The 26,978-nt window shown below is 52.3% G+C and overlaps 2 protein-coding genes across 4 annotated transcripts in view; one reads left to right on the forward strand and one right to left on the reverse strand.

Moving 5' to 3' along the window:
• The first annotated feature begins 22 nt into the window (after positions 1–22).
• Positions 23–18,664, forward strand: TMEM43 (transmembrane protein 43). The gene is made up of 12 exons (XM_011983624.1): positions 23–286; positions 4,424–4,573; positions 5,854–5,988; positions 6,606–6,700; positions 7,562–7,611; positions 7,882–7,951; positions 8,757–8,827; positions 9,775–9,896; positions 10,164–10,238; positions 10,805–10,906; positions 14,151–14,268; positions 16,556–18,664. The coding sequence occupies exons 1-12, from the start codon at positions 275–277 to the stop codon at positions 16,756–16,758; spliced, it is 1,203 nt and encodes a 400-aa protein (XP_011839014.1). The 5' UTR covers positions 23–274; the 3' UTR covers positions 16,759–18,664.
• A 1,455-nt stretch (positions 18,665–20,119) lies between these two features.
• XPC (xeroderma pigmentosum, complementation group C) overlaps positions 20,120–26,978 on the reverse strand; it is a 33,987-nt gene continuing 27,128 nt past the window's right edge. For all 3 annotated transcript variants that reach the window (XM_011983626.1, XM_011983629.1, XM_011983628.1), the window contains 5 exons: positions 23,789–23,923; positions 23,537–23,706; positions 22,896–22,989; positions 22,270–22,359; positions 20,120–21,142 (listed from right to left, as the gene is read on the reverse strand). In XM_011983626.1, coding sequence (XP_011839016.1) covers positions 20,924–21,142; positions 22,270–22,359; positions 22,896–22,989; positions 23,537–23,706; positions 23,789–23,923 — 708 coding nt within the window. In that variant the 3' untranslated portion in view covers positions 20,120–20,923. The remainder of the gene's footprint in view (positions 21,143–22,269; positions 22,360–22,895; positions 22,990–23,536; positions 23,707–23,788; positions 23,924–26,978) is intronic.

A 26,978-nucleotide genomic window follows, 5' to 3' on the forward strand; every position in this document is an offset into this window, starting at 1 on the left:
CAGTAGACACTACATTTCCCAGAAAGCTTTGCAGTGCGCAGGCGCATCAATGAGGTACTGCAATGTCCCTGACCCGTTTCCGGGTCTCGCCGCGCGCATGCGCAGAAACACTGGGCACACGGGGTGGTAACTGCAGTAAGTCCCGCCTGGTCTTGGAGTCCACGCGGATTTTCGAAGCTGGGGCTGGCAAGAGGCCGCTGGACTCCGCGCTCCAGTCGTCAGCCCACTTCCTAGCTGAACAGCGCGAGGCGGCGGCAGCGAGCCGGGTCCCACCATGGCCGCGAATGTGAGTGTCCCCTGGCCAGCCGGGCCACACCCAGGCTTCTCCGTCGCCCTGGGGCTCTTCCCCGGGGGCCTCTGGGTCCGTTTCGCCGTCTGGAGCTCCTCCCTGCGGCTGGGCCCGCATCTCCCTCTGCGCGCCGTGTCGGTGCCTTCGCCAGCTCATCCCTCTGTTAATCTCTCGACCCGTCCAGACTTCTTTTGTCCGTGTTCTTTGGTCCGCCTAGTCCTCGGCGTTCGTGCGGAGGCGGACTCGGAGGTGTTGCTCCCGCACTACGATCTGCTTGTACGCCTCTCCGCGGCTCCTCCTTGCATTCCCAGTTCCCTCCTGTATCTTGGGGCCCTGAAGCCGTTCCAAGGTTGCGCATTATGAGAGCTGGACGGGAGCTCAGAGAGGGGGCCATTCCCTTGGGAGGGAGGAAGGCGACCCAGCCCAAGTGGAGCTGTCCAGCAATGGACGGATAGGGCTGTCCAGGCGGACAGAGAGCTCCCCGCTCTAGGGAGGCTGTGTAAACCGAGGCTGTGATGCTGCAAAAAGCTTAGGCTGGGCTGGGAGCGAAGGAGTTAGGGGGAGAGGGAGCATTTCTCTACTGTCGGGGCCCCTCCTCCTCCTAGCAAGGATTTGGTTGGAGAAGGCCTGGCTGAGGGCTGTTCCTTCAAGGCCTCTTCTCCCTGCAACTAGCCTTTCTCGGGAACTATTTAAGCCCAACATTCATTCAGCACACCAAGCAGCGCCTCCTACCAGGGCGCTGGATGTGGGAGAAGCTGGTGACTCACTTCTCCCCTCCTCTGTGAAAGTGCTTCTAGGGCCTGCTTAGGAGCCCAGCCAGCCCCAGACACACCCTGCCTCCTGCTTTGGTAGAGTGTCCTAGCAGCTCTCCCCTTGCCTGTCACACCCTATTTCCAGACGCCGCCTCTGTCCCCAAGCGTCCTCTCTGCCTCCCACACCCCTTGAGAGGCCAGGGTGTGCATCACCCACAGCCCTAGTACGCTCTGTCTCGGGTTAGTATCATCTACACTCCCAGGACACTTTGGGCCCACAGGAGGGTTAGAAGCCTTGAATAAGGCCTCAGAGGTATTCCGAGAGACTCAGGCTCGGCCAGGAGAGAGGGCAGACAGGAGACCTGCCTGTTTGTAGTATGTGGACTCTGTCTGCTCCCATCACCACCACCACCATATTTTACAGATGGTGAACTTCCCCAGCAGGGGAAGGCACCTGCCCAAACTCTTGTGGCCAGCTTGGCATGCTGCAAAGGGCAGGCTTTGGAGTTCGGGAGACCTGGGGGCAATCCAGATTCTTCCACCCAGTAGATGTGTGGCTTTCATCTCTCCAGGTTTATGTAGCCTCATGGATCAGTTACTGTGACATTTAAGGGAGACTGCTTAGCACAGTGCCTGGTGTGTCGTAGGTACTTAATACTTGAAAACTAGCCTGTCATTGCAGAGGGGAGCACAGATGGTCCCAGTGAATAGAGATCGTCTTGGGTACATTGAGACCTGGCCCCTCACCAAGGAACATACATGCATTTGAGTATCCTCTGCTGCCAAGCATTTGTTGATTCATCCAGTAGCTGGGTATACATTTACAGCAGCCACTAGGCTGGGTGAGGAAGAAGATAGTGGGATGGAGTAGGGAGGCAACAGAATTCTCAATCAGTATAGCAGCAGCAGTACCTATGGTGAAGGTACTATTCCCCTCTCCACTTTATAAGTGAGTAAACAGAATCAGAGAGGTAGAGCAATTTACCCAGGCTTCACAGCAAGTGATTGGTGAACCTGGGCATCGAACCCAGTTCTGTTCATTTCCAGGGCTTATGTGTCAGCCTCTGTTCCCACCACTCATTGCTTATTTCTTCTGAGTCTTGAGTGCTGGGACTGGGAGGGGATGTGTCACTGGGGATGTCTGTGTGTGTGTGTGTTTATATTTGTGTGTATACATGTAACATATATGTATATATAAATATGTGTGTATATATAGATCCTTTATGATCCTCCATGTTTACTGGGAATTTTGGTTCAGAATGGGGGCTGGGTATGTCATGTCACTGCCTACCTCATCCCTCCCCTAGCCTGAGGGGCACCCTCCTGTACCTCTCTTCCTTCCCTCCAAGGCTGTCTTTGAGCCCCTTATCTTGATGCTGGCTGAGGGGAGGCCCAAGAGGAAGCCACGCCTCCTTTTCCTGTTGCTGCCTGCAGCCGGCACCCAACATTCAACTCACATTGTAGCCCAAGAGATGGGGAGCACAGACTGGAATGAGTAATAGGAGAGTAGTCTCCAGTCTGCCCGGATTTGAATCCTAACTCTTCCTCTTAGAAGCTGTGTGATCTGGGAAGCTGACTTAACCCCAAGCCGGATTTTCTTATCAGTGAAATGGGGTGGTTATGGCATCCAGCTCTTTGGGCTTGCCTGTGGGCTGGCCTGTGATAGACCGGTATGTTTGCCATTGTCATCATTATGATGGTCACCTGCCTGCCTGTGGTGATTCCCTCCCCTAATGTTTCCAAATGGTATAGAAAGTCAAGATGACTTCTGGATTCATGGACATCTGGTCACTGGAGGCCTTGGCTGGTGATATTCAAAGACAATCAGAACGTGACATCAGCTTTGTCCAAGCAGAGACTCTGACTCAAATCACTCCTCTGGCCCCTAGTGCCAGGATGGGGCACTGTCTTAGCTGGGCTCCACTTTATACCTTTGTGACTTTTGTCAACTCACCCCCAGCCTGGTGCCAGCTCACTATCAGTTGTAGAGAAATCTGGTAACATTCCCACTAGCTAACATGTGTAGAGTGCTTACCAAGCCCTCGGCCCTGAGCCCCCCAATAACTATGTTCTTTGCTTCTCACCACAACCCTATGCACAGAGGAAATGGAAAGCACAAAGTGGTGAAATTGCTTTTGCCCAAGACCCTGTAGCTGGTGTGTGGCAGAGCATAGATTCAAACCCAGTTCTTCTGGCTCCAGAATCCTGCCCTAGACGATGACGCTTTTGATCAGCAGTGGATGCACCCCAAATCATGCCTGTGTTATTGACCAAAGCCTGATCCACTCACCCTTGAGTTTGAGGCCCACTGTGAACCTGCCCAGAAATGCCTAGCTCCAAGCCCTTTCTTCCTCCATCCCTCCCACAACCCAGCCAAAGCAGATAGGCAGCTGCTCCCCCAGGACCACTTCCTACTTCCTCATCACTGCTGACATGGTTCTCCCTTTAGGGATGCTCTTCCCCTAAGGTCTGTCTCTAAGATTCCACTCAAATGCCCCCTCCTCCAGGGAGCCTGCCTTGATACCCCAGCTGGAAGAGGTCACTCCTTGAGCACTGAGTCCACCCCTCTCACAGGACACTCTGTATGACCTTCTAGTATTGTTTATGGTTGTGACCTCACTGCCCTAAGACTGTCTACTTCTGACCCCACAAGGGCTAGCACTGCCCTCAGAAAGCTCAGCCACTGTTTGCTGAATTTAATTAAAAATACCTCTCTAATAACCTCTTTGTAAAATAGCTTGACAGTTTCATAAACACACATCTTCTCTGTGAGCCAGCAGTTGTACTCCTAGGTATATTCCTACAGGAGATGAAAGCACACGTCTGCATAAAGGTTCATGTATGAATGTTCACAGCAGCGTTATTCATAATAGCCAAAACCTGGAAGCTGCCAAGATACCCATCCACTGACGAATGATTCAGCACATTGTGGTATAGTCATAAATGGAATACTACTCAGCCCTGAAAAGGAACAAACTCCTGATAAACACCACAACATGGATGAATTGCAAAAGCAGTGCTCTGAGTCCAAGAAGCTGGGCAGAAAGGAGTTGGTGCCCTGATTCCATTTTTCTCAAGTTCTAGAAGAAACAAAACTAATCTACAGTGGGAGAAATTCAAATTCAGATTCTCCCCATCCCTACCAGTTACCTCTGGTTGGTGGAGAGGGGGAGAGTTGGCAGGAAAGGGGCACAAAGAAACTTTTTGGGGAGATGGAAATATTTTGTACCTAGCCAAACTGCACATTGAGTATCTGTGTGTTTTTACCACATACAGTTAAAACTAAAAACAACAAAAAAAAACTGAGTATAAATAAATAGCAAATTTCATTTATTTTTAAAAAACTAATTTTCCTTCTGTGACTATGTTTCTTTTTCTTCAGTATTCCAGTACCAGTACCCGGAGAGAACATGTCAAAGTTACAACCGGCTCCCAGCCAGGCTTCCTGGAGCGGCTGAGTGAGACCTCGGGTGGGATGGTCGTGGGGCTCATGACCTTCCTGCTCTCCTTCTACCTAATTTTCACCAATGAGGTAAAATGTCTGGGGTCTTCCTGTGCAGAGTGAGAGTCCCTACCATGTCAGAGAGCAAAGGCTATGAACCCAGAGGCTGGTAATAAAGGGCCTAGATTTTACAAAAGAGAAAGAAGGATACTGAGTTAATCACAGTTCTTTGCATTGTGATGCATCCCACAGCTGATGTGAGCAGGAAAAGGAGTAGATCAGTTCACACACCCGAAAATCCAGGGCTTAGCACCTGCCTCAGGCGTAGTTGGATCCAGGTGTTCATGCTGGGTCACCAGGAGTCTCCATTTCTTCATCTTTAGCCTGTTTTTCTCTATTACGGTGTATTTCTTGGGCAGGCACTTCCTCTGTGATGGTAAATGTGGCCCCAGCAACTGGCTTACATCCAACCACTTAGCCCAGGGAAGAGAAAAACCATTTGTTTATCTTCCTTCCTTTCCTTCCCTTCCTTCCCTTCCATCCCTTCTTTCCCTTCCCTCCCTTCCTCCCTTCTTTCCTTCCTTCCTCTCTCTCTTCTCTCTTTCTTTTTCTCTTTTTTTCTCTCTCTCTGTCTCCTCTCTCTCTGTCTCTCTCTCTTCTCTCTTTCTTTTTTTCCTTTTTTTAAAATAAGACCTCATGATGCAACAGCATATTTCTAAATCAATTTAGCAACAGTTACAGGGCAATCTCTCAGTGTCCTGGCTTGGCTGTCAGTCCTCTGAATCAGTCTCCGTGGCCAGGGGTCACTCACATGTTCTGATTGGCAAGGTCTGGGTCACATGATTTGAACAGGGGTTCAGATCTACCTAGGTAAACCACATGGACTGAGTAGGGGAGAGGAGAGCCAGGCATGGTGACTCAGGCCTATAACCCCAGCACTTCAGGAGGCCAAGGAGGGAGGATCGCTTGAGGCCAGAAGTTCAAAAGCAACCTGGGCAACATAGCAAGACCCCATCTCTACAAAAAATTTAAACATAAAAATAAAATTAAGAAAAAGAAGGCAGAGAAAAATGGGGAGAAAGAGACAGGCAAGCAGAAACACCAGCTGTTCTCACCATTGGGGCAGTGCTAAGACTGGTGGGGGCTAGTGGGAACCAGTGGGGCAGTGGGAAGAAGTCTGCCTGGGAAAGCAGGAATCTGGGTTCCAGTCCTTACTCTCCACTTGCTAGACCTCAGTTTTCCAACTGTACAGTGGGGAGATGGGTCTCAGTGCTCCCTGAGGCCCCATCCTACCCTGATACTTTGCAACAAGCACAGTCATGTTGAGCCACCCCTGAGTTGTTGAAATCCCCACTCCCCTTTGCCCCCAGGGCCGTGCGTTGAAGACGGCAACCTCATTGGCCGAGGGGCTCTCGCTTGTCGTGTCCCCTGACAGCATCCACAGTGTGGCGCCAGAGAATGAAGGAAGGCTGGTGCATATCATTGGCGCCCTGCGGACATCCAAGGTAGGCTTGGCAGGGGATGCTGACCTGCCAGTGGCTCGGGGCTCATCCTGGATGTTGTCTGGCTGAGGATTTGAAAGCATGGGCCTTGGAGATGGTCACACGTGAGTGTGATTCCCGACTCCACCGCTCAGCAGCTGTGTGGACTTGTCTATCCTGAGTCTCAGTGTCTTCATGTATAAAATGCGGATGGTAATAGTAACAAGCTTGTGGCCAGCCTTGAGGATTTGGTGAGATGAGATAACTAACATCTTGATACAGAGGGTGGCACTCAAGGAGGTGTTCTCATGATTGTGATGACCGTGTGTGACCAGTGCAAAGCCACAAAACAACCCTGGGCACCAGAGCTTTCGTGTTATTTGAACACCCTGTACGCTGTTGGCACCATGCCATTGGGCCATGCAGCCCAGGCCTGTACTGTGAGGGTCACGGGCGCTATGTGTGAAGAACTTGGGATAGGCAGTGTCCTTGATCCTCCCCTGCAAAGCAGCCTAGGGCTCTCCACCCTTGTCCCCTTCTCTATTTCTTCCTCTTCCAATCCAGCTTCCCCTCAGCCAGGCTTTCTGGGCTGACATGAATCTTATCTTTTATTTTTTTGGTTTCTTTGATTCTGTTTGAAGCTTTTGTCTGATCCAAACTATGGGGTTCATCTTCCGGCTGTGAAACTGCGGAGGCACGTGGAGATGTACCAGTGGGTAGAAACTGAGGAGTCCAGGTGAGGCGCCAGGGGCTGAAAACTCTGTTGGGGTAAAGGAGGAGTGAGGTGTAGGTGTCAGGATAACATGCAGATACCTTTCATTTTGATGCCTTTGAAATTCAAGGATAACATCTTCCTATCAGAAAAGTGTGAAATTATCCCCAAATTAATAGCCAGTGATTTGGAAGTGGCAACAACCCAGTGAAGAGTGGCTCCAAGAGGAAAAGGGGATCGAGTCACTCCCACATCTGGGAAGTTCCAGAGATGCACAAGCTTGAAGCATGACTTGGAGCAGGCGTGAAACACTGTCATTGGGATCAGCATGTCACCCCCGAGACCCCACTGCATCTCTCTGTGTTCCGCCTTCCCATCAGCTGTGTTGGTCCCATCTTCTCTCCACTTACAACTTATCATTTCTGACAGGAGTCCCGGGGCAGGTTCTCATTGACCAGGGCTGGGGTCACCTGGAGCCCCACCTGAATCACATGGACTGTGACCGATGGGTGGGGAGGTGGCGGGAGGAGCAGGAGAAGGGCAGCTTCAGGAGGCCCCTGCAGGGCTGTCCTGGAGCAGAGGGTGCAACCAGATCTCTGAGGCCAAAGGGCACGGCTGGGCCCCTTGGTGGTGTAAGGCCAGTGGGGGTAGATTTCAGCTCAGGATGGGAGCGCGCTTTCCTCCAGGCAGCGCCTTCGAGGGCGGGAGCTGGCTGGCTGTCAGGAGGGAGTGCCCTATCTTGAGGCTGATGTAGAGAAGGCATCTGCCCCCATCTGGGGAGTCTGCATCTGGTAGCCCTGAGGTTGCTTCTGGCTCAGATGCTTAGAGGTTAGACCGTCCAGGGCGACGAGGCTAACCCCCATGGCTGCCTTGCTTTCCCTGCAGGGAGTACACTGAGGATGGGCAGGTGAAGAAGGAGACGAGGTACTCCTACAGTGAGTACTGGGCCCCTCACGTGGTCTCTACCCATGGTGGGGGCCCACAGCAGTGACTGGACAGCAGGGCTGTGGGTTGGGCCATGAGAAGGATTCAGCACCAGGCATCAGAATCCCTGGGTGCCAGTCTTCAGAGTCCTGTTCTCCCACCCATCCAGTGAGGCTCCCTGACCCACCCCTTTGGCTGGGAGATGGGAGGAGCTGGGCTGGTGGGTATCAGCCACGTGCCACTCCTACCCAGGCTCTGAGTTGATTCCTCTCCCCGAGCAGACACCGAATGGAGGTCAGAAATCATCAACAGCAAAAACTTCGACCGAGAGATTGGCCACAAAAACCCCAGGTGAGAGCCAGGCCCCAGGCCTGAGTGCATCCTTGTCTATACTGACAGGTCTCCAGCCTCAGTTTCTTTATCTGAATAACAGGATTGAGTTAATCCTGCTCCATGGGTTGAAAATGTGGGACATGGTTTTGAGACCAAGCCCTGTGCTGGGCACCAGGAACACAGAGACCCGTCTCCCCTGACCCCCAACGAACTCCCCACAAACAGGTCACAAATGTACGGCCTGCACTAAGCATCTAAGGGGATTTGCACACACGGAGCCAGGCAAGCATTTTGTTAATGGTTTGCCATGGGTAGGAGGACAATTAGGACAGGCTTTCCAGAGGCAGCAGCATTTGTTGAGGCTTCTCAGGATTTCAGCAGAGGGAGGTTAGCTCCGTGGCATGCCAGTGGTGAGGTGGGCATAACACTTGTGTGTGGCTAGAGAGCAGGCCTTGTTCAGCAATGGTCTGGGCTGTGCCAGTAAGATGGTCAGGGGATGGGATGCTCTGGGAGGGGCTAGTGAGGGGTGTAAAGTCCATGCAAGATATATCTGACAGCGGTGGGTGGGGCACGACAGGCTGGCAGGGGTCTAGGCAAGAGGGTAGGAAGCTCCAGGGAACAGGAGACAGAGTGAGGGCACTCAGCCCGGGGGAGGGGGCACAAGGGCCCTGGGGGTGGACAAGAAAAGATGTCTGCTGTGCCTGGGCTAATCTGGACTTGCAGGAACCCCAGGTGGGGACCCTGCCCAGCACAAACAACCCAAAGGGACCCAGGCAGCTCCAACACTGGTGCCCATCTCTTGACAGCTTCCTCTCTCCCACAGTGCCATGGCAGTGGAGTCATTCACGGCAACAGCCCCCTTTGTCCAAATTGGCAGATTTTTCCTCTCGCCAGGTAAGTCTCAGACCTCTCCAGAGGAGCTTGTGCCAGAAGCACAAGGCCCCTCCCACAGCTGGAGCTCCCAGCACTCAGCCTTCAGATGGGTAAAGGCACAGGATCAGTCTATACCTTTCCCACCACCATGCTTTGGGCGGCCAGGGGAAGGCGAATCCCCAGGGAGCAAGGGCTGACGTAGAAACCCCCTCCCCACTCCATCCTACCAGGTTCCTCTGAAACCTGGGTTGTTCCAGAGAATGACTCAGGCATGCATCCTCACCCTGCTGCGTGCTGGTGTCTGCCTTCCTTCCTCAAGCAGACTCCTTCCTCAAGCAGACTCCAGCTAGTAGTAGACATGGGGCGACTCAGTGCTCTCGGTCTAGGCCTCCGCCTCTGAGTCCCACCTGTGCCAGGAAGGCACCAGCTCATCACAGGCACCCCCCATTGACTCCAAAGAGAAGCTTGCAAGGGATAAGGTGGCACCATGGGCCGGAGTAACCCTGGGGTCTGTTCCTGGGCCTGACCCGTGAAGGTGGGAGAAGATACCAAGGGCCCAGATAGCCCTGGGGAGGCTGGGGGATCCTGAGCCTGGCCTGGGTCTGCTTTGTTGCTGGATGGTGCCTGCTGTGCCAGCTGGGCCTGCCCTCAAGTAGCTCTCAACCTAGGAGGCAAGTCAGGCTTGGACATGGATGGCCGTAACCTTGATGGAAGGGAAAAGGGCTAAGGCCACTCCCAGTGCTGTGGTCACACTGACTTGGTGGGAGAGGGCACAGGGAAAGCTTCCTGGAGGAGATGGTCTAACCCAGGGGAAGCTGTGGACGAGACAGATCAGAAAGAGGCACCGGAGGCGGGAGCGCCACGTGTGCAGGCTTCAAGGGCCCGGGGGAAGGGGGTCAGGCCAGGGACTTTGCCGATTGAGGTTTTCACCTAGTCCACTGGGTTTCTAACCACTCTGGTCCCCTCAGGCCTCATCGACAAAGTTGACAACTTCAAGCCCCTGAGCCTGTCTAAGCTGGAGGACCCTCACGTGGACATCATTCGCCGTGGAGACTTTTTCTACCACAGTGAAAATCCCAAGTATCCGGAGGTATGCGGAGAGGCTTGGGCTCTCCAAATAGGAGGGTCGGGGCCCTAGGATCAGGTTCCTGCACCAGGCAGATTCAGTTCAGTTGCATGCACAGCTGCACTTGGCCAAGTGCAGCTGGAGTGGGAGAGGCCTTCTGGGTGACAGCACAGCCTGGGCACGGGTGTGGAGGTGGGAGAAGAGCCTGAGGGGCATGGCCGAGGCATCCTGGACCTGGGCCCGGGTCAGCTACTCCCTGCCTCACTCTCCCTGCTTCTCTTCCACCCCCAGGTGGGAGACTTGCGCGTCTCCTTTTCCTATGCTGGACTGAGCGGCGATGACCCTGATCTGGGCCCGGCTCACATGGTAACCTGGCTTCCCAGGGGCAGACACTAAGTCAGAGCCTCACGACTGCCCCGGACAAAGACAGCTTGGACAATGTCAGGAGCACTTGGACTCCCTTTACCCTGGGGAAAGCACATGCTTGCACGCACTCTCAGCCAGGCAGGCATGCTTCTGAGCAGTTTCAGAGCTCCATGTCCCCACAGCCATCCATGGACCCCACGTTAAGAAGGGCAGCTCCAAAGGGGTCTCACAGTCGCGCCTTATGACAGGTGTTCCAGTGACATGCAGACCCTCTCCTCAAGCCCGTTTTGATCTGTCAGTAATTGGTCTTACGTTCCTGGCCTGTGTGCAGTCCCGCCCCTGCTCTGCCCGCTGCCCAAGGTACTGCCTGGAGCTTTGAATGCAGCAGCTCAGCCAGAGCTGTGGGGCTGATGCACCCCAGGTGGACATATAGAGAGAGAAGCCCCAGGGTCTCTGTGCTCTCACTTCCCCAGCTGGCACCCGGTCCCGGGAGGGTGGGCCATGGCTCTTGGGGGTGCGTCTCCTGCTGGTCACCCCTCAGCTCTAACGCCAAATCCTCTGTCCAGGTCACTGTGATTGCCCGACAGCGGGGTGACCAGCTAGTCCCATTCTCCACCAAGTCTGGGGATACCTTACTGCTCCTGCACCATGGGGACTTCTCAGCAGAGGTGAGTACTGTGCCCCACTCGTACGGTGGGGGAACAAGCATGTCCTTCCTTCCTTCCTTCCAGTGGTTATTTAATAAGATCACACTACCAGGGGTCATAGCCAGTGAATGAGGCAAGAAGAAGAAATAGCGGAATGTTGAGTATCCCTCATCAAAGTGTTTGACCAGCAGTGTTTCAGATTCCAGATTTTTTGGGATTTGCAGATATTTGTATAACATAATGAGATCTTTTGGGGATGAGAACCAAGTCTAAACACAGAATCTATTTATGTTTCATGTGTACTTTGTACACATCGCCTGAAGGTGATTTTATACAATGCAACCCGTCACATATGGTCAAGTGTGGGATTTCCACTTGTGGCGTCATTTTGGTATTCAGAAAGTTTTGGATTTTGGAGCATTTTAGCGTTTGGGTTTTTGGATTGGGGATGCTGAGTCTGTCATGAATCCTCAGTGTGTAGGACTGTGCTAGGCACTAAACTCACTCTGCCTCATAGACTGTCCAGTAGAGGAGTGAGAGTGACAGAAGCTCGTAAGTACTGATGCATTGTGCCGAGTGTTGAAAAGAGAACAGGTGCTCTGATACCAGTGGACATCAGAATAGGACATCCATTTCTACAGTGATCAAGCAGGGCCTCTGACAAGTGAGTTTTGCTGACGAGAAGGGGTTAACCCTGGAAGAATCAGTGGTCAGTCAGTAGTTCCAGCAAGAACAGCCCAGTCCAGGCACGAAAGGGTTCACCTTTTCAGGGGGCACCTGGAGTGCTGTGGCCACAGCCCAGAGCAGGGAGAGGGAGTGGGTGGGGGGGCTCCACCATGGTCTGTGTCCTTCCAGAACATCAGGAGGGCAGGGAAGGGTTTTGGGCCTCAGCTACCTCAGTATCCCTCTCCCATTGTATTTGCACTGGGAGGGCTATACCTCCCCCGGGTCCCAAGGAGAAGGGGTGCCAAGATGTGCTGATTAGTTCAGTTCTATGTCTTAAAAGTTAGCCTGTCTTCTCTAGGCAGGCAATCCTTCTTTGCAGCAGAAAAATCGAGTCTTCAGTTTTTCTGTTGTTGATGAACACAGATATCCCTGGTGGGGCACTCTATACCTGCCTTAACCAGGACTGTCGGAGTTTTCATTCCAGAAGGGCGAGAAAGGGGCAAGGCAGCAGCCAGGCATCAGGGGTTAGCTGTGACTTTTTGTTCCTGTTATTAGATCGTCAGTAGCCATCTGTCCCCTTAACCTCCAGCCCGCGGTGGTGCTTGGGCCTCACCCGCTCCTGGTACCTGGCCAGCGCTAGGTTGTGGTCAGGCTGTTACCCAGGAGCCCAGTTACCAGCCTCAGGGTAGGGCTGCCACCTCCCAGCCTAAAAGGCCATGAGTCACCCTTCACCAGCAGCTGAGGGTCCCCAGCGAGTTTCTAAAATTAGGAGGCCCAGTCCAGGCCTTGCTCTCTCTCCCAGGGCTGAGGCCCAGCTCACAGAGCCACCCCTCCAGAGAGGAGTGGATAGGGCCCATGGCTTAGGTAATGCCCCAGAAAGGAAGGCCTTGCAGTGCAGATGCTCAGGTGGCCTCCTCACCCCCGGGGCCTCCTGCTGCTTAGCATCCCAAAGCCCTGTCTTCCCCCAGCCCGGACCCCACCCCCACACAAGGTCTGGGATCTCTGCCAAGTGGAAGAAAAGGCCCAGAGCCAGGCAGACAACTCAGGGCAAAAATCAGGATGCCCCGATTCCAGTCCCAGGGGCAGGAGAGTACAGCTGCCCCAGCAGGCACACTGCAGATGGCCCTGGCGCTGCCTCCCACCTGCTACAGGACTTTGAGCTGGTGCTGATCTCTCAGCCTGTTTCCTCATTCGTGAAGGGGAAAATGTTTAAGTACTATTAGTAATAGTCACATCATCCCTAACTGGTTTGGTTGTTGAGGATTATTCATTCATTCAGAAAGTTTTCATTGAACACCAGGTACTTCACAGACATGCTCCCTGCTCTTGGAAATGTAGCGTTAACTGCTTGAGGTGAGACCTTGGGCACATGACTTATGTGCCCTCTCAGAGCCTCAGTTTTCTCGTCTATAAATTGGAGGTAAGTATTCCTATCTCACTGAGTGAATCTGAGAATTAAATAATACTTGTAAAACACTTAGGACAGTATCAGATAAGGATCAGTGTGACCTGTTTTTGTTATGGACTCTGAGAGGGGGCCCGATTCAGATTAGAGGGTCAAGGAAAGCCCTCTGAAGAAATGGGGTTCGAGCAAAGCTGGAAGACTATGTAGGAAGCTGGCCAGGCATGACTGCAGGTAATCGCTGTAGGCAGAGCAAACCCATGCACAGATACACAGAGGCGAGAGGACACTCGACCTGGACTGGGGACAGCAGTCAGCGGGGTCAGGGCACCAGCAGCAGGGTTGGTGTTGGGGGGATGTGGCAGGGCTCTGGCAGGTGGCTGTGTGGAGAACACGGAGTGGGGTGATAGAAGCAGGGCCAGTGAGGCTCCTGCAGGCAGATGGTGGCGAGAGACTCGGGAATATGTGACCTGGACTGGATGAGGTGATGGGGGAGGAGTGGGCCATGTCTTTTCCTTTAGATGTGAGTGGGTGGGTGGGTGTGCCATGTGCTGAGATGGAGAAGGCACCAGTGTCAGCGCTGGACAGGCCGAGATGTCAAGTGGAAACGTCGAGGAGGTGGTGGGAGCCGCAGGTTTGTGAGGCCCAGAGCTCCAGCTTTAAATTGGAGGGTCACAGCGTATGGAGGCCAAGGAAGCAGATGGGATGTTCGGGGAGAGAGTATGGACTGAAGCAGCTAAAGAACTGCAGCGTCTAACAGACAGGAAGAGGGGCAGTGACAGCGATGGAGCCTGAGAAGGCAGGTGCGGTGTCCCAGGCCATGTGCAGAGGGTCCACGATTAAACAGATCACACACATAGCACAGAGCATACTGCCCAGCAGGCACACTCAGACCTGTTCAGGGGTAGTGGGGAGGGTCCTGCTCATTCCAGGTGAGACCGTGGGCTGAGGACTCCAGGTGCTGGCAGCCTCTGAGCTGAGGAGGGCCAGTACCTTCCAGAGATCTCATGCCTTGCCCTGTGCTCTGCCAGATGGGCAGAACGACTTAGCCCTATAGGAGGCTTGCCCCACCTCCCTCTGGCCTGTTCAGAAATGGCCAAGAGCTCCTGAGTTGGTCCAGCCCCCTCAGCACCTGCCCTGCCGACTGGGTACACCGCTGGCCCTCAGCATCCTGACCTGCCCCCCCTTGTCCTGCAGGAGGTGTTTCATAGAGAACTAAGGAGCAACTCCATGAAGACCTGGGGCCTGCGGGCAGCTGGCTGGATGGCCATGTTCATGGGCCTCAACCTTATGACACGGATCCTCTACACCCTGGGTAGGTGTCAGGGTGGGTCACTGCCCTCCCTTCTGCACCCCCACTGGCCTCTGCCTGTCGCATCATCTCAGCCCTTCCGGCCTGATGGGATGGCCCCTGCACAGAGACCAAGCATTTGGCTCATCTCTCTATCTCCGCTCCATAGCCTTGGGATGAGGGAGCAGAGAAAGGCAGGCTGAGGGCAGGAGCTGCCAGGGGCGAGGCTGGGTGGGGCTGACTCTGGGGCACTGGTCTCACTCCACAGCCTGAAGGTTTGTCCATCCACTGGCTCGCTCATTTGCTCATTCCTTTGATCCACAATTGATACCACATGGGAGCCTGTCAGACCTGCATTTGAAATCTGTCACGTCCAAGCTCTGGGTGCTTGGCCATTCCCTTCCCACCTCAGCTTCAGTCACCTCACCCCTCACATGCAGAGTTTTATGAATGTGGTAAATAGGAAACACCCAAAACTATCATGCTTCCTTCCTCACTCTAAAACCTGGGCTAGATTTGGGCAGCCAGCAAGTCCGGAGCATGAAGGAGAGTTCTGGGCCGCTCCTTGGCCTGAGGCTGGCACCAGCGAGCTCAGTAGGAGTCCTGTGGCCCAGCGTGGTTCGGGATCTGAGTGCCCAGGGTGACTAAGTACGTTCTGGGCCGAGGAGGATGGGGTTCCTCAGAGGACTCTCCATCCAAGCCTTTCCCTGGTGTGTATCCCTTCCAGTCACATGTTTGGGTCACGCCTTTTCTGGGTGCCAACAGAAACCTCTTCCCCACTCCGGATGTACAAGTCAGAAGAGGTCTGGCTGCACATCTCGGGCTGTCTGAGCCGGGGGGACCACCTCCTTTGTTTACAGTTGGGAAAACAGGCTCGGGAAGGGAAGGACTCTTTCCTTGAGCCTTTCTTTGGACAGCTGAATTGTGCTCAGAAAGACTGGTGACATGGTGGGCACATTAGGGAGACATCAGCATTTAAGCGGAATCCTCTTTCTTGCCTATGTGACCTTGGGCAGACCAGTTCCCTTCTGGAGCCTTGGTTTCCTCGTGTCTGTCTCAGTGGGCCCTTCTTTGGATCTCTGACGTCTGTGATCCCAATTCACTCTATGTCTGGAATGAGCCAGACTCAGGACAGACTTAGAGCGTGGAGGGACCCCCAGGGTGGGTGGGGTGAGTCGCGAGTGCAGCAGGGAAGCGCACACTCCCCCATGCGTTTGATAAATACTGACCGCCATGTGTAAGACTCCACAGTAAGAGAGACAGACAAGGATTAGAGCAGCGGCTCAGAGCCCAGGCTCTGGGCCCAGACAGTCTTGAGTTCAAATCCTGGTTCTGGCACTTTCTAACAGGAGGACTTGGGGTGAGTTTCTTAATTCCCTGAGCCTCAGTGACCCCGTGGGCAAAATGGAGTTAAGAAGAGTACCTGCCTTACGGGGTGGGCATGAGCGCTTCATGAGATGGTGCGCGTGGTGTCTAACACATAGGCAACAATCAGAAACATGAACTTTGCTTATTATAAGGGCTGAGTAGCAGTGCTGTATGGGAACAGACCAGGATGAGGCCAGGTGGTGGCTTGCAGGGTGTGCTGCAGGCATGGTGGGCACCAGGGCTTGCTCTGCAAACCCAGTGATTCCAGACCACTGGTGGCCCGGGAACTGAGCGAAGATTACCTGAGTGGACATCAGCTATGGAATGCCAACCTGGAGAGGTCATACAAGGCAAGAATAGGGTAATTCCTTACGAATTTAGCTGGATTCTGGGCTTTCTCCTATTGGACCAATAGTTTGTGAGATCCTTGAGGAAAAGCCAATGCTTAGGCTAATTTATTTCCTCTAGTACCTGCCGGTTCAGTGCTGGACACATAAATAATCAGTAACATCCTGCTGCATGAGTGAACCAACACCTCTAGGAATGGCTGAGAGGCCCAAATAGGCACAGGAGGCTCCATCCACAGCCTCTTGTATGAGTGTGCAGGACCCAGGGTATTTCCAGCATTACAGGCAAATGTCTTTATGCTGGCCTCAGACTACTCTCCACATACAGTATTAAAGTTTACAAAGCATTGCCACATCCTCTTCCCGGAGCAGGGTAGAGTGGGTGGCTCAATGTGCCCAGCCACGCAGCTCATAGCAGAGGCTCCTGTGCTCCCTCAGCTCTCAGAACGAGGCTCCTTGCCTTCCACCCCACTGACCCACTCCCCTCCTCACGCACGTAGCAACAGGGGCCCATCCTCACCTAGGGACAGAAGCGATCTGCTGAGCTGGTGAGGTGTAGAGTGGGTGGCACCTCATCACCTTTCTCCTTTCCACAGTGGACTGGTTTCCTGTCTTTCGAGACTTGGTCAACATTGGCCTGAAAGCCTTTGCCTTCTGCATGGCCACCTCGCTGACCCTGCTGACCGTGGCGGCTGGCTGGCTCTTCTACCGGCCCCTGTGGGCCCTCCTCATTGCCGGCCTGGCGCTGGTGCCCATCATTGTTGCTCGGACACGGGTGTCGGCCAAAAAGTTGGAGTGAAAAGACCCTGGCACCCGCCCGACACCTGCGTGAGCCCTAGGATCCAGGTCGTCCCTCACTTCTGACCCAGCTCCATGCCAGAGCAGGAGCTCTGGTTGGTTTTGGACTCTGCACCCTCTTTCCTCTTCAGGGGCCAGACTTGGCAGCATGTGCGCTGGGTTGGTGTTCACCAGCTCATGTCTTCCCCACACCTCTTCTTGCCAGTAAGCAGCTTTGGTGGGCAGCAGCAGCTCATGAATGGCCACCTGACAGCTTCTTCTGCTGTTTCCTTCCTCTCTCTTGGACTGAGTGCGTATGGCCAGCCACTCAGCCCACTGGCAGCTGACGACGCAGACACGCTCTACGGAGGCCTGCTGATAAAGGGCTCAGCCTTGCCGCGTGCTGCTTCTCATCACTGCACACAAGTGCCAGGCTTTGCCGCCACCACCACCAAGCACTTCTGTGATCCTGAAGGGCGGCCGTTAGTCATTACTGCTGAGTCCCGGGTCACCAGCAGACACACTGGGCATGGACCCCACAAAGCAGGTACACCCAAAACATAGTCTGTGGCTGGAACCTGGTTTGGTGTTTAAAAGAGAAGAAACACTGAAGATGTCGTGAGGAGAAAAGCTGGACGTACGTTGGGCTTCACACTTATCTTATGGCTTGGTAGAATCTTTGTAGTGTGTGGGATGTCTGAAGGTCCTATTTAAGGTTTTCTTCATTACTTTGCTGCTTTGTATGTACTTTCCTACCCCAAGAGGAAGTTTTTTGAAATAAGATTTAAAAACAACAACAACAAAAACACTTGAATGATTAATATTTCAGACTGTTCCAGGAAACACCCTTCAGTCTGTCAGTTGAATTCAGAGCACCGAAAGGTGTTAAATTGGGTATGTGGTTTGACTGATAAAAAATTACCTTTCAGTATTCTGTGTCACTGAGAAGCTTTACAACGGATGCTTTTGAAACAAGTATTAGCGAAAGGATTTGTTTTCACTCTGGGAGGAGAGGGTGGAGAAGGCAGCTGCTTTCATCCTCTGGCATCAGGAACTCCCCTGTGCACTTGAAGATGGTTTAAAAGATTAAAGAAAAGATTAAGAGAAAAGGTTGGAAGCTTTATACTAAATGGGCACCTTCATGGTGACCCCCAGTCAACCACAGTCAAGAACTGAGGCCTGAGGCTTGCTGTACAGTGCCCATGCCTGCCTGGCTGCTTTCACCCGGGAGTACTTTCGACGTGGGCACCTGGGCCTCCTATGGCTGCTTCTGAGTGGTCCTTTCATGTGTTGTGTCCATAGCTTTAGTCCTCCTAAATAAGATCCACCCACACCTAAGTCACAGAATTTCTGAGTTCCCCAACTACTCTCGCACCCTGTTAAAGTATGTTGTAACCAAGATGCCTTAAATGATTCTTTGTATACCCTTTCTGTCATATTCAGAAACCGTTTTGTGCCTGCTGAAAGTAATTCCTTTAGCAACTAAGTATTTGGTAGCTGAATAAGGGGTCAGAACTTCTGAAACCAGTGATCTGTAATCATCTCTACTGGCCTGGGGTGCCTGTGCTATAAATGAGTTTCTTCACATGAAAAACACAGCCAGCCCAAGATGACTTATCTGGGTTTAGGATACAGTAGTATTCACTAACTGCTTATTACATGAGCAATATTACGTGAACAATTTCATCAAATCTCCAAACTCTTAAAGGATGCTTTTGGAAAACACGCAGTATACCTATATGATGACTAAATGCAGAATCCTTGGGCTTTGGTTTAATTTTTTTCTAATAAGGATTTTAAATTACTGCCAACTTCAAAAGTGTTCTTAAAGAGAAAAATAATGTTAAGAAAAATTTGAAAGCTTTGGAAAACCAAATTTGTAATATCATTGTATTTTTGGTTAAAAATTTTGAAATAAATTTCTAAATATCTTCTGGTGTGGGACTTCGACAAATATCCTGTTTTTAGTTTCAGATTTTTTTTTTTGGCATTCTTTCTGAAATTTCTATAAAGAATTCAGCCATAGGATTTATTGAGAACTGAATTTTGTGGAAATTGGAGCTTTTAGTGGTTAATTTCTTTTTTAAGGGCAACTCAGTATCTCTAGCACTCAGATGCCTTCCATACTGAAGGCCACTTTGTTTTGGCTTGATTTAAAATGAATGACTCAGGTTTCATGCATCTTCAGCATGTGCTAGAAGAAGTGGAAGGGGCAGCAGTGTGCTCCACTGCCAAAGGCATCCTGAGTTGGCATGCAGACCTGAGTTCTGAGCCAAAGATTGCTACATACTGGCTGTGATGTTGGGCAAATCAAAGATCTGAGTCTGTTCCCTCAACAATACAATGGGAACAACACTTGTCCACCTCACAAGGTTGTTGTGAGGGCCAAATGAGACAAAGCCAATAGAATGCCTGACGCACGCGGCATTCATTTTTCTTTCATTTTGCTTCCTGTTCTGAAGGCAGGCTGCTAACTGCCCACTCTGATGCTAGCAGTTTGAGTGCTTTATTTTTTACAAGCAGGTGAGTGGTAACTTTCCCAAACCTACTCTTCTGTTTCTCAGAACCTACTATTTCATTTCCATAATGCCTCCTAGTAGCTGACACATGCCTGAAGTTATTTCTGCAGAGACATGGCAATGCCATCATCCAAAACCCCAGAAAGGGAAGCGTGGTGGTGCATGCCTGTTGTCCCAGCTACTCAGGAGGCTGAGGTGAGAGGATTGCTTGAGGCCTGGAGGGGGAGGCTGCAGTCAGCTGAGATCACACCAGTGCACTCCAGCCTGGGCAACACAGTGGAACCCTGTCTCAAAAAATAATATTAAAAAAAACAAAACAGAAAACAAGTTGCCTCTAGGAGGGCCGAGCTCTGGTGAGGAAGTCTGAGACTAGTTTCCATAGCAACCCCAGTCTGTTTCTCAACAAGAGGTTCCAGCCAGCCTCTTGCCACATATGAGTCATAACCCAAGTGTTTTGTTTGTTTCCCTTGGATAAAAGTGACTCAGATTTGTAATGGCTCCTCTTAAGATCTCTTCACTAAACACAGAAAAATTCCATATGTAATGAATTCCCAGCCTACATGAAAACAAAATAGAATCTTTCATGCTGTCTCAACGTATGAACAAACTGCTCTGTTACCTGGGTGTTCTTACTGATGTAAATCTGAAAGAAGCTGGGCACAGGCAGTGGTGTGTGGGTGCCTGCAGTCCTGGGGAGCTGGGACTGTTTCCCGAACAATGCCTTTCCACCACACACAGTGGTTGTGAGGGCCAGCTGAGGTAAAGCCCTCAGGAGGGCCACTCAAGCCCAGGAGTCCAGCCGGGGCAACACAGTAAGACCCCATCTTAAAAAAAAAAATCTGAAAGAAAATATAGAGCCAAATCTTTAGATAAACGCTTTATTTTTTTCTCAAAATGTTATAAAAGTTATTTCTCCTTAGTACAGATAGCTTTATATTTTATCTAGTAATGAATAGAATCTAGTTTAACACTGATCTATTGTACTAACATTTCCTTAATTTTCAATTCGTATTTTTCCTTTTCTTTCCTGATTTTAGCTCTTTTGTAGGCTTCTGCCACCGCAAATGTTACTTGGAAAACTAGATCCCAGCAATTCCATAATCTGAGATGACCTGTATTTCTCTGCTCTCTCCCTTACTGCAAAGAGGCAGCAAGGGCAGCATTAGTAAGCCTGACTCAGGGGAAGGTAAGCGGCCTGCAGATAAAGGGTCCTAGGTCCACAACCGAGGCGAGTGAACTTGTCGGACAGATGAAGACTCTAACTGGAAGAAAGGATCAGCACGTTCATGGATGCACCACCATCCAGAAATCTCCCAGTGGCTTCCATACAAAAACTGATGTTTCCAAAGATGGAAAAAACAGGTCTAGGAGGAAGGACAGTATCTCCCGCCACAGTGTTCTGTAGCTCAAAGAGTGAGTGGGCTTTGGTAGCAAAAAGCTTTGAAGGCTTCACCCTGGGTGGATCTGACAAGGGCTGGGGCCAGGCGGGACCTGCAGCACCTCCTCAGCTTGGTCTCCTCTCCCCTGGCCCTGCCTCGTGCATGCTGCCTCAGTTTGCCTTCTCAGTGAGAAGCCCCCACCATCGGGGGCTGGGCATGCCTGGGGCAGGTGTGGGGCCTGTAGCGGGGCAGCAGCAAGTGGTGGGCGCCCCCGTAGTGGGTGCTCAGCTCACAGCTTCTCAAATGGGAACAGGTGGGAAGCTGCTGCCTTCTTTTCCCTTTTGGTCTTCCTGGGCCCACTCTTCAGCTTCTGCTTTTCTTCATCTTCTCGGTTTTGAGGCCAGGAGGCAGCCAGTATCCTGGCTGCTTCTGCTTGGGAGCTGGTCCCCTCCTCTTCATCAGAAGAGAGTCCACCTCCTGCATCTGTGTGGGGAGCTGCTGCCTCACTCTGGTCAGGTGGCAGTGGTGGGAGGACACAGGCCAGGGTCAGTAACCAGATACCAGGAAGCTCCATGAAGAGGCAGCAAGTTCCCAGCCTGCCCTAAACTCTAACTCTGGGAGGACGAGGGCATGGGACGGGGCAGGAAGAGAGCCCAGACTCTTCTTACTGAGCCTTCCCTAGCCTGGGGTGCATCCAAGCAGACACCAGAGCACCTGCTATGAGCTGAGTGCTGGGGAACACAAGGATGATGGCCAGGCAGGAAGCTGCCCTCTAGGAGCACAATGCTGCATCTGGGGATGCCTGTGATCCGTGCTTTGCATTTGCTATCTCATTTCTGGACAAAAGCACATGATGTTTTGAACGGGCCAGACGCACAGTTCAGCCCTCGGAGCCCTAAGTTCTGAGGCGGCACTCTTTACCAGCTGGGAAGGCTGGGGAGGGTTTGGATGGAGAAGGTGGCAAGGAGCTAGTCAGAACATAAAGCCAGATGAAGGGCTTTTTGTCCACCAGAGGGACTGGAATGAGGAGCGTGACAAAAAATGTTTAAAGGCAAACAGGCAGCACAGAGGGCTGGAGAGAGGGAACAAAACATGCCAGAGCAGTTTCTGCTGTGTCTGACACAGCATTGACTACACCATGTAACTGGGCCTCGGGTCCGTCTGCCTCAGGGAGGGGCCCCCTTGAGGGCTGCATGTCAAATTCACACCTGTATCCAAGCCTGGCCTGGGACATGGCAGGTGCTGTGAGAGGTACTGAGCAGGCCACTGCAGGCCTGCAGGATGGTCACAGGCACTGGGAACACTGGAAGGCGGAAGGGTGCCCCAAATGCAGGACACTTGGCTCTCCCTATGTGTTCAGCACCAAATCAGACCCATGGCAACGCTCATGCGGACAGTAGAAACGGGGACACTGGGACAGGACTTGGGGCAGAAGAGCCAGCTGAGGCCTCACTCCAGGGACACCTCTCCCAACAAGGTAAAAACAAGGGGACTTGGAGACAGAGGACGGAGGTGTCCTAACACAAAGCTATCCCTGACGTGATGCTGGGGCAGAATCTGGGCCAGGCCTTTCTGAGCTGCATCTCCAGGAAACTGACCCTGGGCTTGTCTTCTCTGCAAAGAACCTGCACTGACCTTGGGCCCGTAGCGACGCTTCAGCCTCTCCCTGATGAGCAGACCTTTGGCCAGCAGCTTCCAGTTCCCTAGAGCCCGCTTCTCCCTTTTCTGCAGGCAAAAATGAAGTGGGAGAAAAGTCTTAAGCACTGACATTTTCAGGAAAAATATTAAGATGGAAACTGTGAACATAAAGACAGATAGATATATACACGATTTTAAGTTAAGATACAGCCTCTCCTTAACCAAGTCTCACTTCCAAAAAATTGATCTGATTTACCAAGTGATGTACTATACCTGAAAGCCACAAAAACAGAAAACTTTTTAATCATTACTGACTCCAAAATCTTTAGTAGGTGAGGTCTTCCAGAACCTGGACATGGGCGATTCAAGACAGAGGCAGGTGTGGGCAGCAGGGGCAGTAGATCCCAGAGCCCGGACCCAGGCTCCTCAGGGACAGTGACAGTGAGTCTGCGGGGTGGGCAGGAGCCTGCTGTATTCAGTGCTCGCTCCCTCGGGTGCCTGTCATGATGTCAGAGAGGGTTGGGAAGGGCCTGGGAACACGACGCGGCCTGGGGAGGGAAGAAGTCACTCGCTGAGTGTTGCTTCCTGCTTCTGCTGTCCCTCAGTGCTGCCTACGTGCTTACCTCCTTCTCCTTCTTTTCAATGATTGCCTGCTCATTTTCCCAGGCAGTCAGGAGCACGTCTCTGAATTCCTCACAGACGATGTATCCATCAGTCCTGTGGGGACACAATGCGATGTCAACCCTTGAGCCTGCTGCCTGCTCTGCCTCTCCTCCCTCCCTGGTTTGCAGAAGACAGTGGGCCACATCTGAGCACCAAGGGTCCTGAAGGATGTCCCGGGTCAGCCAGTGTCCCACACCCTCCGTGCAGAAGACAGGCGTGTGGAAAATCCTCCCCAGATTCTGCCTAAGAAAACTGGGGTGAAAGCCCCTATCCAGCCTTGCCCATCAGAGAACAGAGCTCACTAACCAGGCAGCTGCCCAGGAAGGACACTGACTGTTTTTTGCTCACTAGCCTGTGAGTCCCTGAACCTGGGAAGAATGTTTTAATTCAGCATTAGGATGCCAGTTTCATTGTCTCTGTTCCCTCTGGAGGCAAGCCAGAATTGGTAAAGCACTGACTTTGCAAATCCAGTGTAACATCCTGAAAACTGGAGCCGCCAGGCCTCAACTCCCAGTAGCCCCATGCCAGCTTTCCATCCCCATCTCTGGAGCCACCCCTCCCCATCCCTCTGTTTAGCCTCCATCGAAGGCCCCTCACGCACACGGGATGGGAGTAGCCGCCATGGAAATCAAAGCCAGTGATGGCCTGGACACAGTCGATGTCCAGCTTGCGGGCCACGCGGTGTAGATTGGGCAGGTTCAGCTGGACACAGCCAATAGGCATCATGCTGGGCAGGAAGAGGTACACATTCCCAAACTCGTTCCGGGGCACCTGTGGTGGGTAAGCACGTCAGGATTTGGCCAGCAGGGGAACAAGGGAGCCTGGTCCTGACCCCTTCTGATGCTGCCCTTACCTTCCCGTCCACGGCCACGGGGGGCTGATACTCCTCTGTCTGCCAGTAGCCAAACAGGCCCAGGTCATTTTCCTCCCGCAGCTGGGGCTCAGCAAGTCGGGCTTTCCGAGCACGGTTGGAAAAGCCTTTCACCATCTGCACCAGAGGACACAGCCACAGTTGACAACAAAGGTGACCAGTTCCTTGGCACCAGGCCCAGCACCATGCTCAGTGCTGCATGCCTGGTACCCAGTGAACCCTCACAACACGCCACCAGCTGGGGTGCTTTTTCTCCCTTTTTTTTTTTTTTTTGAGATGGAGTCTTACTCTGTCACCCAGGCTGGAGTACAGTGGTGCAATCTTGGCTCGCTGCAACCTCTGCCTCCTGGGTTCAAGCAATTCTCTTGCCTCAGTCTCCCAAGTAGCTGGGTGTCCGTCGCCACGCCTGGTTAATTTTTGTATTTTTAGTAGAGACGGGGTTTCACTATGTTTGCCAGGCTGGTCTTGAGCTCCTGACCTCAGGTGATCCACCCGCCTCAACCTCCCAAAGGGCTGGGATTACAGGCGTGAGCCACTGTGTCCAGCTGCTCCCCTTTTCTTACTACAAGCACTAGCTAACATTTATAGAGCGTTCTCTGTCCCACGCACTATTCTCAGTGCGTCCCCCGCCGCCACCCCTGAGATGGAGACTCATTCTGTTGCCCAGGCTGGAGTGCACTGGCGTGATCTCACTTCATTGCAACCTCCACCTCGCGGATTCAAGTGATTCTCATGCCTGTCTCCTGAGTAGCTGGGACTACAAGCACTTGCTACCATGCCCAGCTAATTTTTATATTTTTGGTAGAGATGGGGTGTCACCATGTTGACCCGGCTGGTCTCAAACTTCTGACCTCAAATGATCCACCTGCCTTGGCCTCCCAAAGTGCTGGAATTACAGCATGAAACACTGCGCCCAGCCTATCTTCAGTGCTTTATATGTCATTAACTTATTTAATTTTTTCAACAAACCCACAAGCTAGGTCTTAAGAGCCGATGGCTGGTAAGTGACAAGAACCAGGATTTACAATTTAGGTAACTGGCCACCAGTACAGCCTATGTCTCAACATATAACCTATGTCTGCTCACATGCCCTGGAAAGCACTGACAGTTCAGGACCCCCAGTGTGCTCCCCAACAGCGTGCAGTGGCCAAGGCCAAGATCTTCCCTGGGGAGTGACGTGGTGAGAGGGGTACAGGACCGGCAAGGACAGAGTCACGTAACTCTTAGGGGAGGCAGGCATGGGCATGCAGCTGAGGGCTGGCCCCTGGGCCTGGACGTACAGACTTCCTCCAGTGCAGGAGCCCACAAGCTTGTTCTGTAAAGGGTCATGTGTGGCCTCCATCACATATTCTTTATTCTTATTATTATTATTTTGAGATGGAGTCTCGCTCTGTCGCCCAGGCTGGAGTGCAGTGGCGCAATCTGAGCTCACTGGAAGCTCCGCCTCCCGGGTTCACGCCATTCTCCTGCCCCAGCCTCCCGAGTAGCTGGGACTACAGGCGCCCGCCACCACGCCTGGCTAATTTTTTGTATTTTTAGTAGAGACAGGGTTTCACTGTGTTAGCCAGGATGGTCTCGATCTCCTGACCTTGTGATCCGCCCGCCCTCGGCCTCCGAAAGTGCTGGGATTACAGGTGTGAGCCACCGTGCCCGGCCTATTCTTCTCATTCTTATAACCCTTTAAAAATGTGAAAAACCATTCCCCAGGTTGGGGGTGGCCTGTGAGCTCTCATGTCCGTTCCTGCCACTGTCTCTGTGCGCACCCTCTCTGTCACCGCTTCAGGGACTGAGGGACTCTGAGTTCCAACAACCATCCCTTTCTGAGAAGCCATTCACCCAGCACTGTTCAGTAAACTTCCACTGGGATCTCTTGGAGACCAGGCCATGACCCAGTCATGAAGGAGGGACAGAGCAGGGACAGTCTTTTCTCTTAGGAGCTCAGGCTCCTGCAGGGGAAGAGACACAGCTACAACTCAGCGTGAAGAGTACAGGGTGGAACGGGAGCTCAGAGGCAAGCTCTTGCCCAGCCCTGAGGACAGTGGAGGCAAAAAGACTGCTCAGAACAGGTCCTGCCTGAGCAGAGGCTTAAAGGGGCAAGGAGTTGCCCAAGAGAACAGGGCTGGACCCCAAAGGACACAGAGGTGGGAGAACACTGGGACCTGGGGCCTCTGAAGTCCTTTGGAATGCAGAGGCAGTAAGCACCAGAACATCACTTTGCACCATGGGGAGGGTGCGGGACTCGGACTAAAGTCGCTGGCCAGGGTGGGGCAAGGATGGCTGGAACGCACAGAAAGAGCCTAGTGACTGACAGGGGAATGGATTCAGGCTGGAATGGAGGCTGTGGCTGTTGCCCAAGCAAAAGATACTGAGGCAGGAGTTGGGGTGGTGGGGATCAGAACAAGTGGTAAATTTGAGAGATTTGGGATTATTCCAGAACTGTGCTACCAGGACAGCCACCAGTCACATGTGGCCACTGCACACCTGAAATGTGGCTGGTCTGAACTGAGGTACAGAAAGTCAAAACACAAAGGATTAGAGAGACTTAGGAACAAAATGGATTTAGAAAGTCAAAAACACAAAAGGATTAAAGAGACTTAGGAACAAAATGGATTTAAGTATCTCAACACTTTAAAATATTTCTTACTGCTGAAATAGTATTTTAGATATATCTGGATATATTTTAATGTTAAAATTCCAACTGTTTTTGGTTTTTAATGTAGCTACTAAAAAATTTAAATGTGTGGCTCATGTTACATTTCAACTGGACAGTGCTACGCTGGTTCCAGCATGAAAGACAGGTGACATGGTGCAGAGAAAATCCTCAGCAGCCCTACAGGCCCGGGCAAGGGGCATCACACACTCCAGCCTGTTGCTGGCAGTGACTGCGACCAGCACCTACAGCCCTTCCCACTAAGCGGAGGCCCCTCCACTCCCCACCCAGCTTCCCGGAGTCTTGCAACCCCGAAGGACTCCTGGGGTCTGATGAGAAGTAAATGGTCTCTGTGATCGGCCACTTTACTCTGCTGGTCATACTGAGCTGTGTGTCCTGTGAATAGTCTCTGTGGGACCTCGCTCGGTTCGTGTTCCTCAAGAGCAACCAAATCTAACAATACTGCAGCACAGTGTGAAAGGGGCACTGGCTTCAAGGCAGACCCTGGGATTCTCACCTGGG

This window comes from Mandrillus leucophaeus, unplaced genomic scaffold (assembly GCF_000951045.1).
Source record: "Mandrillus leucophaeus isolate KB7577 unplaced genomic scaffold, Mleu.le_1.0 Scaffold252, whole genome shotgun sequence".
In the NCBI taxonomy this organism is placed as follows: domain Eukaryota; kingdom Metazoa; phylum Chordata; class Mammalia; order Primates; family Cercopithecidae; genus Mandrillus; species Mandrillus leucophaeus.

Coding starts and splice junctions, on each gene's coding strand:
- TMEM43 (XM_011983624.1), top strand. Junction 4,574..5,853: donor ACCTAATTTTCACCAATGAG/GTAAAATGTCTG, acceptor CTTTGCCCCCAG/GGCCGTGCGTTGAAGACGGC. Junction 10,239..10,804: donor ATCTGGGCCCGGCTCACATG/GTAACCTGGCTT, acceptor TCCTCTGTCCAG/GTCACTGTGATTGCCCGACA.